Source organism: Jaculus jaculus, chromosome 13, assembly GCF_020740685.1.
Source record: "Jaculus jaculus isolate mJacJac1 chromosome 13, mJacJac1.mat.Y.cur, whole genome shotgun sequence".
Classification (NCBI taxonomy): Eukaryota; Metazoa; Chordata; class Mammalia; order Rodentia; family Dipodidae; genus Jaculus; species Jaculus jaculus.
In genome coordinates, this window is record NC_059114.1 from 47,615,337 (window position 1) to 47,634,319 (window position 18,983).

Sequence of the window (18,983 nt, forward strand, 5' to 3'; positions counted from 1 at the left end):
TATTTTTAAAGAATTTATACTACCTATCATCTCATCACCTAGACACAAATATTAATATTCTGATGTATTTAGGAGTTATTACCTTTTAATATGAAACATTTTTAGATAAGAAATCTTTTCAATCTTGACTGACATCTAAAGAGCAATGAATCATATATGGGACATTCATACAAATGACAATCTCATAGCAATCTCTAGAAGGTTAAAATTCTACCTAGCTACAGCTTGACAACAAGTAGTACCTTTCCATCTAATACATAAACATGTATCTATCTCTCTGTGTATAGAAGGTTAAGAACTTGCCTATTAAACAATGAAATTCAAAATGCCAGGGAAGCACACACAGGAAGTACCTCAAACCTCTACAAAGCAACATAAAATGTAATGGGTGAGAGATCTCCTCAGTCTTTCAAACTCTTCATCAAGCACTATAAGAAAATAGTATATCAGGGCTGGAGAAATGGCTTAGCAGTTGAGGTGCTTGCCTGCAAAGCCAAAGGACCCAGGTTCAATTTCCCAGGACCCATATCAACTAGATGTACAAAGTGGTGTATGCATCAGGAGTTCATTTGCAGGGGCTGGAGGCCCTGGGGCACCCATATTCATTCCCTCCCTGTTGCCCCTCATATAAATAAATTAAGAAAAAGAAAACAGTACATAAATTTTTGAAAAATGGGTTTTGCAAACTAGAGAACATAAATGGACCTGGAGAATTTTATGCTAACAGAAATAAACACAGAAGGAAAAATATGACGTGCTATTACTTATGTGAAATCTTAAGTCAATACAAACGTGGTTAGTAAAGGGTGTAAAGAATGCTTGTGAAAGGATAGAAAGTTACAGTTATGTAAGAATTATAAATCTATAGAGTTCTACTCTACAGCATGAAGACTGGGCTAATAATATAACATATGGGAATTTGTCATGAAAGGAGATTTTGGACCCTCTTATCACATACATACACAATAACTAGTGAGATGATGAGGCATGTTAAATATTAGCATGGCTATAGTTATCATATAGTGGACCGCTTACAAATCAATAAAATCACCTTCATGGGCTAGGGATGTAGCTCAGTAGGTACAGAGTACCTGTCTATCATGCATAAAGCTTTGGATTTGATCCCCAATATCCAATGAACTGGGCATAGTGGTATGGAGGTACACACCTATAATCTCAGCATTCAGGAGATACGAGTAGGCTCAGAAGTTCAAGGACATCTATGGCTGGATACCAAGTTTGTAGTGGTTTGAATGTCAGGTGTCCTCCACAGTCCCATGTATTTGTGAGTAAGCCCCATACTTGACCCCCAGCTGGTAGCACTCTCTGTGAGGTTTGTGGGGCCTTTAGGAGATGTAGCGTGGCAGAAGGAAAGTGTCACTGGGAGGCAGGCCTTAGGGTGCTATTGCACTAAGTGTAACCCACTCTGCTGACTGCACCTAGCTCACTCTCCTTCTCTGTGCTGAAGAAGATATGACTTCATGCTGTCTGCTCCTGCCCTGCTTTACCCACTATAATAAAAACTTTCTCCTTGAAACTAAGAAAGAAATTCTTTCCTTCCATAAGCTGTTGTTTAATTTCATCATTGTGAAATCAATTACTATAAAGTTCAAGTCTACTGGGCTACATAAAAACCTGACTCAAAAAAAAATTAAAGTAGAGGTCTGGAGAGATGGCTTAGCGATTAATGCACTAGCCTGCAAAGCCAAAGGATCCAGGTGCAATTCCCCAGGACCCACATAAGCCAGATGCACAAGGTGGCACATGCGTCTGGAGTTCGTTTGCAGAGGCTTAAAGCCCTGGCACACCCACCATTCTCCCTCTCTCCCTCTCCTCCCCCTTCTCTCAAATAAATAAATAAATTTTTGAAAACCAAAAATTAAATGAAGTGCTAGAGAAATGGCTTAGCAGTTAGGGCGCATACCTGTGAAACCTAAGGACCCAAGTTCGATTCTCCAGGTCCCACATAAGCCAGATGCACAAGGTGGCACATGCATCTGGAGTTTGTTTGCAATGGCTAGAAGCCCTGGCATGCCTATTCTCTCCCTCTCCCTCTCCCTCTCCCTCTCCCTCTCTCTCTCTCTCTCTCTCTCTCTCTCTGTCTCTAACAAATAAAATAAAATAAATCTTTTTAAAAAATAAAAGAAAATTTCAACCATTTTTAGGTAAAGCTTCAGAATGCCAACACAAGGAAAAGTCTACTGCAAAAAACTAAGGCATTCAAACAAAGACGAAATCAAAGCACAGAGGTGTAAGAGAACTCAAACCCTGTAGATAAATATCACAGAACCAATTTAAACATCTATGACACTCAGACAGTACCAGGGAATATAGCATGGGAAGATATCTAAAAATCTTTTATTCTCTGCACTTGAGAGGTAGAGACAAGAGGATAAGGAGTTCAAGAACATCCTGTTGGCTATTAACTGAGTTCTGAGACCTGGTCTACATGTCTCTGTATACATAATAAATAGCAAAATAGTATGAAAAATCCTCACATATTTCTTTTAAGAACATATGTAAGTGTACACACCAACATATCCAGAATTAAGCCTAGAATACTATGTACAAAACAGAAGTGACATGGCTGGAGAGATGGCTTGGTGGTAAAGGTGCTTGCCTGCAAAGCCAAAGGACCTCAGTTCAATTCCCCAGAACTCACATAAAGCCAGATGCACAAGGTGGCACATGCATCTGGAGTTTGTTTGCAGTAGCTAGAGGCCCTAGTGCACCCATTCTCATTCCTCTCTCTCCACCTCCGTCCCTCTTTCTCTCTCAAATAAATAAAATATTTTTTAAAATAAGTGGCAGAATTTTAAACAATATGTGAACACATACAATTATGTAATTATATACTTTATAGCATATCTCAAATAACACCTGTCATTTCAAGAGCTTGTGGACGTATAATGAATAGCTAGCATACTTAAAAGTACATAACTAGTATTACTCAAGTCCATAGTATATGGTTATTGTCATCAGGTATAAGCCAAGTACAATCAGTCACATATGACTATAGATTGCTGAACAAGACTGGTCAAGCTAACACCAAATGGAATTCACTTCAAAAACTGAGGGTCCTTTACATTTCAGACATTGTGTTAACCTGACAAGAGTGAACCCTACTTTAATAAATATTTTATGCTTACATACAAAACATTAATAACATTTTCAAATTTACCTCTTTTGAGGGTCTCAATGTAGCTTAGACTGTCTCAAATCTCAGCCCTCCTGCCTGTCAATGTCTTGAGTACTGGGATTATAGGTATGCACAACCATGCAAGGCAATTAGTACTTTTACACTGCTGAAAATGATGACACTCATCTAAAGTGGTTTGGAACCCTCACACCAGTGCAACTTTAGGTTGATACATTTGAAGCAAATGAATTTTACCAAAATAACCATGTTTCATGGCAACAAAAACGGACAATAGAATTATAAGGATCCACTAAAAGGACAAACCATCTACTATCATACATCTATGGCATTTCTATAATGTGAAATATGGGTCAACCACATTACTTTCACATTAAGATCTATTGCTTACAGCCTTTTCAGTAAATTAGCTATAGAGCCAAGATTACCTGACTACCCTCCAACTCTTCAAACCACAATGCAAATAGGCACATTAAGACATCTGGCCTCCTTGCCCTTGGAAACTTTAAAAGGGAATTTGGCATTCACCTGAGGAATGAGACTTGGCTTCATCCTGATGTAAAATACCATTTCACTAAATACCTATTTCAGAGTACTTGGTTTACTGTTTTTCAAAAAATGTCACCTGTACCCATAGCCTACACATATACACATGTACACACACATGTCTGGGGGAAGAGAGGAGGGAGGACAAACATACAAGGCCCATACGGGTAACAGCTTTTAGGTTTTGTCCTCTAATGTATCCTTAACAGTGTGACTATCTAAAATGGGTCATCTTCTTCATTCACCCTAAACATGAATTAATTAAGCACGTTTTTACTTAGTGCCCCTACATGGGTAATGGGGAATCAAACCCAAGTTGACAAGTTTTGCAGGCAAGCACCTTTAACTGCTGAGCCATCTCCCCAGCTCCTAGAACTTTTTATCTTATTCCCTCCCATTCCCCTCTCCAATCCTCCTCCCTTTAATCCCCATATTACTTTCATGTCTGATCTAATTTGATTCAAGTGTCCCCCATAAACTTATGTATTCTGAATGCTAGGTTCCTAGCTGATGGAGATTTGGGAATTAACACCTCCGAGAGGGAGTGTTCTGTTGGGGGCAGGCTTATGGTTTTATAGCCAGTGTCCCCTTGCCAGTGTTTGACACTCTCTCCTGTTGTCCACCTAAAGTTTGCCAGGAGGTGATGTCCAACCTCTGCTCATGCCATCATTTCCACCTGCCATCATGGAGCTTCCCCTTGAGTCTGTAAGCCAAAATAAACCTTTTTTATTCCCCAAAGCTGCTCTTGGTGAGGTGATTTTTGCCAGCAATGCAAACCTGACTGCTACAGTGCCTTTTTAAAATGTGGGTTGGGTCGGAGAGGTGGCTTAGCAGTTAGGCACTTGCTTACAAGCCTAACAACCCTGGTTCAATTCCCCATTATCCACACAAAGCCAGAGGCTCAAAGTAGCACATGCAGTTGGCATTTGCAACGGGTAGAGAGCCTGGTTTGCCACCCCTCCTTCCTGCTTTTCCCCCCTCCCTCCTTGCAAATAAATAAATAAGATTATCTCTTAAAAAATACTAGGGTTGGGCTGGAGAGATGGCTTAGCGGTTAAGCGCTTGCCTGTGAAGCCTAAGGACCCCGGTTCGAGGCTCGGTTCCCCAGATCCCACGTTAGCCAGATGCACAAGGGGGCGCACGCGTCTGGAGTTCGTTTGCAGAGGCTGGAAGCCCTGGCGCGCCCATTCTCTCTCTCCCTCTTATCTGTCTTTCTCTCTGTGTCTGTCCCTCTCAAATAAATAAATAAAATTATTAAAAAAAAAATACTAGGGTTGTTTGCATGATCATGAGTAGAAGGCTTACTACACAATGGGCACCTTACCACTGATGAACCTGACTTCTCCTCTCCCAGCAACCACTAACTGCCACTAGGTAGTTTGAGAAGTCTGGGGTCTCATGTATGCTGATACTTGTGTATGGAGGCCAGAAGACAAAATTGAGTGCCATTACTCAAGAAAGTAAGCCACCATTTTTTAAAGACAGCAGGTCTCTCATTGGCTAGGGCTCACCAAGTAGTCTAGACTAGCTGGCCAGTAAGCCCAGCGACCCATCCGTCTCCACCTCCCTAGCATCGAGATTACATTCAAACACTACCATGTCTGTCATTTTTACATGGATACAAGGAATTAAACTCAGACCCTTATACCTTACTAACAAAGCTAGCCTCCTCAGCTACAAGAATCACTACTTTTAAGGGAAAACCAGTGGAAGTTGGTAAATGGCAACAGTGAAAGATTACTAAGGTAAGCATTAATTATGACAAGAATATTATGTTTACAGACTGGAGAGATTGCTCAGAGGTTAAGGCAAAGCCCAATGACCTGGATTTATTTCCCAGTACTCACATAAGCCAGATGCACAAAGTGGTGCATGCATCTGGAGTTTGTCTACGTTGGCTAGAGTCTCTGGTATGGCCATTAAAAAAAATTTTTAATGTATATTTATAAAAATTATGACACAAGGGGACTAGAGAGATGGCTCAGCAGTTAAAGACACCTGTTTGTAAAGCCTGATGGCCAGGGTTCAATTCCCTAGCACTGTGTAAAGCCAGATGCACAAAGTGGCACATGCATCTGGAGTCCGTTTGCAGTGGTAGGAGGCCCTGGAGCACCCATACTCTCTTCTCAAATAATTTTTTCTTAATTATGACACCAGGGCTGGAAAAATGGCTCAGTAGTTGAAGATGCTTCCCTGCAAAGTATGCTAGCCTAGGATCAATTTCCTAGAACTCATGTAAAGCTAGATACACAAAGTAACGCATATGTCTGGAGTTTATGTGCAGTGGCAAAAAGCCATGGCACACCTCTATACTCTCTGTGCACCCCTACACACACACACACACACACACACACACACACACACACTCCTTCTCTCTGTTCACTAACAGATAAATAAAAATGGCTTTTAAAAATTAGACATTACTTAAAAACCAAAAAAAAAAAAAAATTATGACATTAGTTGGGCATGGTGGCATATGCCTTTAATCCCAGCACTTGGGACGTAGAGGTAGGAGGATTGCTGTGAGTTCGATGCCACCCTGAGACTCCATAGTGAATTCCAGGCCAGCCTGGGCTAGTGTGAAACCCTACCTTAAAAAAAAAAAATTATGACATTGAAACCAGGTACAAGGTGGTGTTTGCCTTTAGTCTCAGCACTTGGGGAGGCTAAGGTAGGAAGATCACTGTGAGTTTGAGGCCAGCTAGAGGTACAGAATTAGTTCCAGAACAGCCTGTACTAGGTAAGAGTGAGGCGCTGCCTCAATGCCATCCCCCTCCCACTTTGACTAATCAAGGAATGTAGGGAATGGGGGAAAAAATTAAAATAGGTAAGCCTTTCCAAACACTACCAACTGGTCTACAAGGTTCCAAGTAACTAACAAGTTTTAAGTAATGTAGGTCACTTTAATTTTCCATAGTCTGTCATTACTTATCCAGTTATTTTTAACAAAAATATTCAAAAACTTAAGGTGAACCATTATTCTTAAATCAAGGTAGAATTCAACCAAAAGAATATAAATCTTTCAGGAAGCCTTTTGGAATTCCCAGGTAGAAATAACCTCACTTTCCTTGCAATTCCTATGGAATTTTAATTGATGACACTCAATTCCCTGTACAGAGAACCTCATTCCTTTTTTTAAATTTTTACTTCAGTGTGTGTGGGGGGGGGGCAGATAGAGAGAATGGGTGCACCAGGGCCTCCAGCAGCTGTAAACAAACTCCAGATGCATGTGCCACCTTGTGCATCTGACTAACATGGGTCCTAAGGAATCAAACATGGATTCTTTGGTTTTGCAAGCAAGCACCTTAACTGCTATGCCATCTCTCCAGCCCTTATTTCTTTTCTTATAAGATGCCCAGGAACATTGTTTTGTATTTGACCCATATGCAATATAAACAATAACATGCAAAGATGGCCTATTAGATTCTGATTATCACTAGAGATTCTAAATGTTTCTGAATGTTTTCAAGTAAAATTCTATTTCCCTAGTTGCTTCTGATTCTTCAAACTCTGTTATCAACCTAAACTTTCTTCAAACAGATTCCTCTTTATCTTCACTCCATCACTTCTGGACAATACTGAACCTGTTCATACCATAGGAATCTAAAATGTTTAAGTTTTAGATTTTTTTTAAGTTTTAAGGAATCTGAAAGTTTTTAAGTTTAGCAGATCATCTTCTAAAATAAGCTTCTGGGCTGGAGCGATGGCTCAGCAGTTAAGGTGCTTGTCTACAATGCCCAAGGACCCTGGTTAGATTCCCCAGTGCCCAAGTAAGCCACATGCACAAGATGGTGCATGTATTTGGAGTTCATTTGCAGTGGTTGAAGGCCCTGGTGCACCCATCCATTCATATCCTCATATTCTCATTCATTCATTCTCTCTCTCTCATATGCATATATAATATTTTTTAAAAGTTAAAATATACTTCTGAATTCCAAAAACAAATTCTTCAAGACAATACTTAAGACTTCAGCCTAAGCACCAAACATTGCTCTAATTTCTAATTAAGAGTACTACATTATGGGCTGGAGAGATGGCTCAGCCATTAAGTGTGCATGCTGCACACACGTAAGGGCCTGAAGGAGCCTAAGAATGCCCAAATTAGACTTTCCAGAAACCACATAAACAGCTGGGTGTGGCCTGGTACATCTGTAACCCCAGTCCTATGGGGAGCAGAGACTGGAGAATTACTGGGACTCATGAACAGCAAGCTCTGGAATCAGTAAGAAATTCTGTAGCAAGGTAAAAGCAGGTGGGTGAGTAATGGAAGGGGATGTCAGATCTTCTCCTCCAGCCTCTGTGGGTTACTCACAGGATACCACATCAAATAAAGAATGATACATTAGGGGCTGGAAAGATGGCTCAGCAGTTAAGAAGAGCAAACAGAAACAGAAGCTCTAGGTTCAGTGAGACACTCCGTCTCCAGGAAAACAGGTGGAAGACCAGTAGGAGAGCCTTCCCTTTCCACCACTTAATTACAGGAAAATGGAATTTTAGTGGGGTAAGAGGTCATTATCTTCAGGAGATTTATGAGGAAATACACAAGCAGGAAGCATCAAAATGTCTACAAGTTACTTCTCATCTCAGAGGGGACAGGCTGTGTGTATACAGTTATACAGATACATTTATCTATGTTAATCTAGATAAAGAGCCTATAGATGCTCATAACATATTTGTAAGTTTCAAAGTTCAAAGTAAAATGTATCAAGTCATTTGCCTATCCATTCCTTGAAAAGTATGACCCACCTAAAAAGGGAGTCAAAGACATATTTGATATAAACAGTTAAAACATCAGATCCAATATGAAATATAAAACATATTGCTTAGACATAAATATCTTAGTTCAAAGAAAAGGTCTGACACTCACATTGCCCATGTATTCTGAGAGCAGGTCCTGCAGAGCCTGGCGGACAGCATTGCACTCTGCCACGATTCGCTCACGCCGGTCATCCCGAGTGCAGGATGAGTCAGCCATCAGGGCAGCCCCACTAATGATGCTTTCTAGGCGTTCTTCCAGTGAAGGCCTAAAGCGCTCCTCGCTGAAGCTCAAAGGATCCACAATGATTTGTTTCTACAGAGAAAGGTATTAATGTCAATACTCATATTTGTTCCATTATTTTTTTTAAAGTGATAGAAATGTCAAGATATTAATTAATACCAACATCGAAAAAAAGTTAATTCTGGGCTGGGGTGACATCTCAGTAAAGGTGCTTGTTCGAAAGCCTAATGGTATCATTTGATTCCCCAGTACCAACATAAAGCCATATCCATAAAGTGGTACATACATCTGGAGTTCGTTTGTAGCAGCAGGAGGCCCTGGAGACCCATATTCTCTTGCTTGCTCTCTCTTGTTCACTAGCTCTCTCATTTAAATTTTAAAAAAATTAAGAAAGAAGGAAATTAATTCTCCAGAGATCAAAGCTATTCCATGTAAGTTGGCATATGGCAGATCACTTCTCACACAAAAAACACGGTGGTGCATGCCTTTAATCCCAGCACTAAGGAGGAGAGGTAGACGGATGGCCATGAGTTGGTGGCCACCCTGACACAAGACTACATAGAGAATTCCAGGTCAGCCTAGGCTGAAAATGAGACCCTACCTTAAAGGAAAAAAAAAAAAAAAAAAGTGGGGTGACAGGGAACAGAAAACAATGAACCAACTAGCCCAGATAAAGAATGATACCATGGCTGTAGAGATGGCTTAGCAATTAAGGCATCTGCCTGCAAAGCCAAAGGACCCAGGTTAAATTCCCTAGGAATCACATAAGCCAAATGCACAAGGTAGTGCATGGGTCTGGAGTTCGTTTGCTGTGGTTGGATGACCTGGCACACCCATTCTCATTCACACCCCCCCCCCGTCTCTCTCTCAAATAACTTAATAAATAAATAAAAATAAAATATTTTTTTAAATACCAATAATGCAAACATCAATGTACCATGCTCACACTACCTACACAAAACATCTAAAGGTTGATCCATATAGTATTAGCTATTAAAATTATCATATGAGCATTAGAAGAAAAATAATTCTCATCTGTAGAGTATAAAATTGCTAAAATGACAGTATCACTTTACCAGAAAATTTAAATAAAGCTGGGCATAGTGGCACACACTCTGGAGGCAAAAGTAGGAGGATTGCCATGAGTTTGAGACCACCATGAGATGACATAGTGAATGCCAGGTCAGCCTAAGCTAGAATGAGACCCTACCTCGAAAAAAAAAGTTTTTTTAAATAAACCAGGTGTTTAATCCCAGCACTGGGGAAGAAGAGGTAGGAGGATTACCATGAGTTCAAGGCCACCCTGAGACTGCATAGTAAATTCCAGGTCAGCCTTGGCTAGAGTGAAACTGACCCAACCTCAAAAAACAAAATTTTGAATAATAAAAACACTAACTCTTACCAGTGAAGTTTCAGAGAGAAACACATTTATAATGAATTTCATTACTTGTCCTCATCTTATACATCTAGTGAACACTAAAGTCTATAAAGTATTGCTGTTAAGACTTTCATCTTAAGCCTTTCTGTCTCCCTTTCCTTCCCCAGATTACTTGTACATCCTGATTTGGCCCTAATGAGTTCTAATTGTAAGTAAGTTATATTACATGGTCAATCAACATCTTCACTAAATACAATTTACTTTCACACCAATTCAGGTCTGTGCAAATATATGGACTTTAACTTTTCTTTATAGGTATTATGCCCTTATTAATTTCAACTTAAAGTAGAAATTAACAAGGGAATATTAATAAGTAGAATGTCAGCTGGTCATTTTTACTGCCACATTTGGTTATTGCAGGATTCCTATGAACAAAGTTGAATATAGGGCTGAGGATACAGCTCAGTGGTACAGCACTGGCCTAGTATATTTAAGGCCTTCCGTTTAACCTCCAAAATGGGCATGATGGGGGAGGGGAGGTGCTACAAAATGCTTTCTGATCAACAGAAATGAGGAATGAATGGTCACAAAATTTCAACAGTATCACAAAACTACAATGGCCTGAGACAGAAATGAAGAGACAGCCGGGTGTGGTGGTGCACGCCTTTAATCCCAGTACTTGGAAGGCAGAGGTCCTGGCCACCCTGAGAATACATAGTAAATTCCAGGTCAGCCTGAGCTAGGGTGAGACCCTAACTTGGAAAAAGAAAGAAAGAGGAAGGAAGGAAGGAAGGAGAGTGAGAGAGAGAGAGAGGGAGGGAGAGAAAGGAAGAAAAAAAGAGAGAGAGAGAGAGAGAGAGAAATGAAATGAAGGGACAATGCTAAGAAGGAAGACAGCTTTCAACAGTACTCAAGGCAAAGCATGCTCCTTATTACTTTGAATCACACAAATATCAGACACTGTCAAATTTAATGGGGGAAATGATGTTACCATTTAAGTTGCAAAGTACACTCTAAGGTACTTCATAGTCAGGAATAGTGGCTTGCGCATATACAAGCATATACAATCTCAGCCCTCACAAGGCTGAGGCGGGAGAAGTTTGAAGCCAATTTGGGCTACAGAGTGAGTTCCAGGTTAGCCTGGACTAGAATGAGACTTTGCCTCAAAAAATAAACAGGCCCTGAGCTATAGTGAGACCTTACCTTTAAAAATCCCCCCAAATAATAATAATAATAATAGATAAACAGGCAACACCACCAAAAGTTATTTCATGCTTAATTCTCCAGGGTAGGAAATGAAGATCTAGTTCAGTGGCATAACATCTGCCTAGCATATGAGTCCTTGGGTTCAATCTCTTGTACTAGGAAAAACAAAGCTCCAGGGTAAAAATTCAATTCCAATACCATGAGCTAAATCAGCCATGCATGTTAGCAAGGACCATTTACCCAAGCCAAAGTAAAGGGAGAAGCCCCCCCAAAAGATAAAGGCTAACAAAAGTCATTAAAAAAATACATTCCATTATACTGATTCTATAGTTCCAATTATGAAAGGATGCTGATCACTTGTAACATAATTTTTCCTTACTTTAAGTGTAAAACAAATTTTGCTCCAACAGTTGGCTTAAAATGAACAAAAAGTTAAGTGTGTAGCACATGTCTGTAATATTAACACGGGGAGGATGGAAGAGAACTGGGGATTTGTGGCCTGCCTGGGCCACACAGCCAGCCATTCTCTATTTAAAAAATAAATAAATAAAAAACTTAAGTTGCTGCCATCTACTGGAAGCCATGAGGCACTGTGGGTAAAATTTTAAAAATTAAAAAAAAACCTATCACAGCAGTTTGGACATAGGACAGTGGGTACACATACAGTACACTACATATACTAGGGCATCATCTATAAAAGGTATTATGTTAAGAAAATATTTTAGGGGATGGAGAGAGTGCTCAGTGGTTAAAGCTGCTGCTTGCAAAGCCTGCTGATCCAGGTTCAATTCCCCAGTACCCACATGAAGCCAGATACACAAAGTAGTACATGCATCTGGCCCTGACATGCTCATTCTATTTATTTTTTTTCCTCTCTCTCTTCCTCTCTTTCCTTGCAAATAAACAAAAATATTTTTTCAAAAAGAAAATATTTTAATTTCAAATCTACTTTTATGTGGTTAAATTTTTCTGTTCATGATTCAAAATAAGTCAGAGAGAACAGAAATACAGCTAAGCAGACACGTAAGACTAAGATAGCATCAGTCAGTATGATTTGTCTCTCTCACTAGACTGTGAGCTCTTTGGGGATAAAGTCTATACACACTTTGCTTTGGTATCTGCTATAGCTTCACATGAGCCAGAAGATCAAATGCTTGGTTGAAATGAACCAGACTCATCATATTCTCATGATCATATATATGGGGGGAGGGAGAATGAGCAATAAATAAATAAATAAAACCCACACAGGAGTTTAACAAATCACACAAGGAAAAGAAGAAGCTAAATACTTTAAGCCAAGTTACAATCAAGTAAACTGATGATTCCTAACAATTTCTTTGCACTTAAAGATTACATATTTATTCCATCAAAAGTCTTGATCACATTTCTCTAGGAGCCTATTTTCTTGTGGCAGTTGGTAAAGAGCCTTGAGTTTCTCCCCAAATATAACTTACATCAAAGTTGTTGAGAGCATATGCCAGTTCTCCTCCACCACCCTGGTGCTGGGAGGCATCATCTGATGCGGTAGCCTGGGCTGCATTGGAAATGCCTGTGACTGCCTGTTGCAGCTGCTTGTATATCAAGTCACGGTTGGCTTTATAGGCAGCAACATCAGGGTGCTGAAGACATGCCTGGGATGCAGTATAGAGGATTGGGACATTTTTCTGCAGGATTCCTCTAGCTGCAGCCATCTGATCACGGTGGCCCACATCTTTCAATTCCTACAAGAGTAAAAGAAGTTGGAGGGCTCTTTATAAGGGTTCTACTCAGACATACATTTATTAACAACCTCGCTTGAAAGCTAATCACATATGAAACCCTTTGGTTTAGTAAGACTCAGCTCTGGAATCATACAAGCATAATGTCAAATCTCCTAGCCTTCGTTTTCCCAACTATTGTGTCCTTAAACTCTGTGCTCAATATCTCCTTCTGCAAAACAGAAACAGCAGTGGTACCTCTTTCAGCACGTTGAGGACAAAATAGGATAATACACATGCGAAGCACCAAGCACTAAATGAGTACTTAATAAGGCCCTTTATGAAAGTCAAAGCATAAACTGCTTAGCACCTTGATTAGGTACAGATAACTATATGTAGATACATATACCTACCCAAACAAAATAGAAAGACCATTAAGAGACACACATTTAAAAAGGGGATGCAGCCGGGCGTGGTGGCGCATGCCTTTAATCCCAGCACTTGGGAGGCAGAGGTAGGAGGATTGCCTTGAGTTCAAGGCCACCCTGAGACTACAGTTTATTCCAGGTCAGCCTGGACCAGAGTGAGACCCTACCTCGAAAAACCAAAAAAAAAATAAAAATAAAAATAAAAATAAAAATAAAAAGGGGATGCAATCAGCTATTCTCACCAGTGTACAATATCTCATCTCCCCTTTCCCATCCAAAAGAATATCTTGGAATATGAATCTGTATTTTTCTTACACAGTAATCCGTCTATTCACAGGTCATTAGGCTACAAAGCATAGACTCATATGCTCATGATTTCAATTTATGATTATAATATCCTATGGATGTCATCTTAAGTGAACTGTCCTTTTCCATTTCCTCTACCCCATATCCCAAGTATCATTTCAACTAATGACATCTGTGTAGTAGTACACTGGATATACAAGCTTCATGAAAAATGTTAAGTGACAAGTAAGGGATACTAACAACATATGAGACAGGAAGTGGGCATTTCTAATGTCCAGTTGTTACTGAAACTACACAGAGAGGAGTCTTTGATAAATGTGAACCACTTCCACTAAGGGAGAATAACCTCTCAATCTACTCCAACAGTACTACTTCACATGTGGTCACGGAATTTCAGTATATTAATGTCACTACCAAAATACTGAAGTACAAATTATTACATATGTAAGTAACAGTAAATTCATCACCAAGCTGGGCATAGTGGCAAACACCTTTAATCCCAGCACTTGGAAGACAGAGGTAGGACAACCATGAGTTTAAGGCCATCCAGAGACTATGTAGTGAATTCCAGGTCAGCCTGGGCCAGAGTGAGACCCTTGAAAAACTTAAAAAAAAAAAAAAAAAGCTTGGCATGATGGCACACACCGAGGGACGCAACACTGTCTGCAGAAAAATTCATGTTATATACGTTTATCTTGATCTGTATTTACACTTAGTTCTCTGAAGAGTTGCAATTGCTACCATTAGAAACTGCTCATTCTTAAAGAACTTTGAATAATCTGAAGTTCATTGTGGGGCATGGTACCGCAAATGCTCAGCTGTTGTTTGACAAGCATTATTTCTGGTGCTGTCAGGAACCAGATGTGTGCATGGAGTGGGCTGGTGCGCACTTGGACTTGAAAGTTTTGTTCTTATTGAAGTTCCACAGATGAGATATATTTTTTTAAAGTAGGGATTTTCACAATTTGTAACATGCTTATTTTCATTGTGATTCTTCTCAGTTTAATGGACCACTGCTTGTTTTATTCACAAAATTTGATATTCTTTAATGTTAGCATCTCAATTAATTAATTAATTAATTTTTATTTTTCGAGGTAGGGTCTCCTACTCTAGCTCAGGCTGTCCTGGAATTCACTCTGTAGTCTCATGGTAGCCTCAAACTCACGGCAATTCTCCTACCTCTGCCTTCCCAGTGTTGGGAATTAAAGGCGTGTGCCACCATGCCTGGCTAATGTTAACATCTCTTACGCTGCTTTGGAAATGGTGTGTCAACAATGGACTCCTAGGACAAAGGTCATCATGATCAGTGGCTATTTTACTGTCATGACACTAATAAGAGCAAAATAACTTTTATGGGCTGACAGAGTTGTCCTTCATTAGAAATCTCTCTTCACGAGTATACTTGTTAGTGCACTGTTACTGTTACCTTTTGTTTTTGGCATTTCAGAAATATCACTTTTAAGTGACAGAACTATTGTGCCGCTTCCAAAGTAAAATATCAAATTTTTTATCCCACCACTGTGACAGCATTCTCATAGCAAATAAAGTTATACCAAGTGTGCTGAAAAAAAATTAGTATTTTTTTTTTTAAATTAGTATTTTTAAGATAAATTTCAAATTTATTTATTATAGATACACACACAGGAGGGTACACCAGGGCCTCTAGCCATTGCAAATGAACTCCAGATGCATGCACCAACATGTGCATCTGGCTTATGTGGGATCTGGAGAATTGAACTTGGGTCCCTAGGCTTCACAGACAAGCACTTTAACTGCTAAACCATCTCTACCCCATCAAACTAGCTTCTTTTCTGAAATTTCATCTCAGTGTATATTTGAGATTTTGAGTCTTTATTTAAACATGTATAGTGTAACAGCTTAGCTTTCCTTCTAGAATTCTTTTGTCATGTGGAACCTGAATTTATAAATGAAATAGCTCACAGCACTCTAAATGCCCTGTAGCACAGTGCATTAGGCTAAACATTCAGAAATAGGACCCTGTGAATTTAGAAAATATGACTTATTTTAAGACTTAAGTTATGACAAGGGTTTGTTGCTGATAATCATGTTTAAGCAGCTGGTGCATTGTTCTGTGGGCATTTTCTAAATGCCATGCCCTCAACTACATTCTTAGAGACGCTTAAGTCTGCTAAGGACACATTTGCCTTTAAGCATGTATACTATCTTACAAATGCTTTGCAATCAGCTTTAACATTCCTAAGAATTTATTATCAAGATTATCATAGCCTCTAATAAAGGCTACCACAAATATTCATGGTCACCTAATGTTAACACCTAACTTCCTAAGCCACTACACCTAGTCAGGTAAAATAACCTTGTATTTTTCCAAAGAAATTCTTGAAAAATTTTAGAGACTTGGTAATCATTTCAAGAGTCAAATAAATGATTGTGGGTAACCAGTCTGCTCAAATAACTGGTGCACATGTTCTGTGTGGCATATTTCAAATACTCTGTTTGCCAAGTACTAAGTATAAACTTTAATCTGTTATGGGTTGAAGAGATGGCTCAGTAGTTAAAGGTGCTTGTGTGCAATGCCTAACAGCTTAGCTTTGATTCCCAAGTTCCCATGGAAAGCCAGATGTGCACAGTGGTGTGGAGTTTGTTTGCAGTGACAAGAGGTCCTGGCACATACCCATTTTCATTCTCACTCTCTCCGTCTTTCTATCTCTCCTTGCAAATAAATAATAAAAATATTATTTAAAAAATTTAATCTATTATGGAAATGACAACTAAATATTATTTATTCTGGCAATTTAGTTGTTCTACTTTTCCTCTTTAGAACTATTTTTGCCTTGCACAAATAAACTAGATTTTTGTTAAAGGTATGAGAATGTATACTAAGGGGATTCAGTGCCTTCCAAATCAACCCATCAAAAGTATTCTTTCTCGAGATATGGGGCTAGGCTGGGGGAAATGGATAAAGTGCTTGCCATGCAAACATGAATACTTGAATTCAGATTCCCAGAACCCATATAAAAAACTGGATGCAGGGCTGGAGAGATGGCTTAGCGGTTAAGCGTTTGCCTGTGAAGCCTAAGGACCCCGGTTCGAGGCTCGGTTCCCCAGGTCCCACATTAGCCAGATGCACAAGGGGGCGCACGCGTCTGGAGTTTGTTTGCAGAGGCTGGAAGCCCTGGCGCGCCCATTCTCTCTCTCTCTCCCTCTATCTGTCTTTCTCCCTGTGTCTCTTGCTCTCAAATAAATAAAAATAAAAAATGAACAAAAACAAAATCCAGATTACTAAAAAAAAAATTTAAAAAAAAAAACAAAAAACTGGATGCTGAAGTGCAATCATCTGTAATCCCATCACACCTACCAGCAAGAAGAGTAAGAGAAAAAGGAGAATGGCCCAGAAGCTTAAAGGCCAGCTAGCCTGGCAAATACAGCAAGCAACAAAAAAGGATCCTGCTTCAAAGAAGCTGATAGTAGATGCAACCAATTCCTAAGGTTGTCCTCCAACTTCTACATGCATGCCATAGCATAATCATGCCTCTACTCACATACGTAAACATGTATACATACAAAGAACTTTAAATATAGTGTTGGGCTGGAGAGATGGCTTAACAGTTAAGGCCTGCAAAGCCAAAGGATCCCAGTTCAATTCTCCAGGACCCACATAAGCTAGATGCACAAAGGAGCACATGCATCTGGAGTTCCTTTGCAGTGGTTGGAGGCCCTGGCACACACATTCATTCATTCATTCTCTCTCTCTCTCTCTCTCTCTCTACCTCTTTATCTCAGATAAATAAATAAAATATATTTTTTAAGGAATCTATTAAAAATATAAATATAGGGCTGGAGAGATGGCTTAGCGGTTAAGCGCTTGCCTGTGAAGCCTAAGGACCCCGGTTCGAGGCTCGGTTCCCCAGGTCCCACATTAGCCAGATGCACAAGGGGGCGCACGCGTCTGGAGTTCGTTTGCAGAGGCTGGAGGCCCTGGCGCGCCCATTCTCTCTCTCTTCCTCTATCTGTCTTTCTCTCTGTGTCTGTCGCTCTCAAATAAATAAATTAAAAAAAAAAATTTTTTTAAATATATATATAAATATAGTGTTGAAAAATAGTCCAGATTACTAAGAAAAGTTAGTTATTAAGTAATGGAACAGACTTCTTTAGGAGTCCTAGGCTGTTGAGATGGCTTAGTCAATAAAATGCCTATCTTGTAAGCAAGTAATATTTTATTGACCTATGGTTTTTAAATATGTTTATTAATTTTTTAATTTATTTTAGTACAGAGAGAATGAGCGTGCCAGGGCCTCCAGCCACTGCAAATGAACTCCAGACGTATGCACCACCATGTGCATCTGGCTTACATGGATACTGTGGAATCAAACCTGGGTCCATACGCTTTTGAGGCAAGCATCTTAACCATTAAGCCATCTCTCCAGCCCTATAGCAAGTAATACTTTAGAACAGAAAACTAGTAAGATTAGAACTACACTTAGAATCCCATTACAGGATAGATCTGAAATGTAATAAATAGGTCATTTGTATATCCATCCATCCAACAAGTAATTTCTGAGCACTACTGGGCCTAAGCAATGTCCTAGGTGCAGCAAATTACAGAACAAGTTAAAGCAAACAAAATCCCTATCTTGAGCTAATAGCTTATGTTCAAATTCTTGCTCCAAATGGGCATAATGGCACACACCTGAATCCTGACACTTAGAGGAGGCAGACAGGCCGGAAACCCTCAAACCTGAGCTTAAACCACACAGTAAGATCCTGTCTCCAACACCACCAACTAATATTAGCTCCACCAATTACAAAATGAATAGCCTTTGCTAGATCCCTTAACCTTTCTGTGCTACAGTACCTCATCTAGAAAAATTAATTTGTACCCAATTATAATATCTGTCTTCCCTAGGTTTGTGAATATCTTTATTTTTATGTATTTATTTATTTGAAAGAGATAAAGAGGCCAATAGAGAGAGAATGGGCAAGCCAGGGTTTTCAGCTACTGCAAATGAACAGACACATGTGCAACTGGCTCACATGGGTCCTGGGGAATTGAACCAAGGTCCTTTGGCTTTGCAGGCAACGGTCTTAACCTCTAAGCCATCTCTCCAGCCCAGGTTTGTGGCTATTAAACTGAGTTTATGTTCATAAAAGGCTTACCAGCATTCGACACATGATAAATATTTTGTTATGCATTATCATTTTCAGCTGGCACACATATTCACCTGATCTTTAGGAAATATTTCTTTCTGCAGGATAAGGTTGTCTATAAAGGGTACAGTCTCACTGA

General features: G+C 39.6%; 1 protein-coding gene across 1 annotated transcript in view; it reads right to left on the reverse strand.

The window, feature by feature from the left end:
* Positions 1 to 18,983, reverse strand: part of Ctnna1 (catenin alpha 1) — a 191,732-nt gene that overhangs the window by 121,622 nt on the left and 51,127 nt on the right. Inside the window, exons 6-7 of the mRNA XM_045132282.1 lie at positions 12,741 to 13,007; positions 8,571 to 8,774 (exon numbers count right to left, since the gene is read on the reverse strand). Of these exons, the coding sequence (XP_044988217.1) occupies positions 8,571 to 8,774; positions 12,741 to 13,007 (471 nt within the window). The remainder of the gene's footprint in view (positions 1 to 8,570; positions 8,775 to 12,740; positions 13,008 to 18,983) is intronic.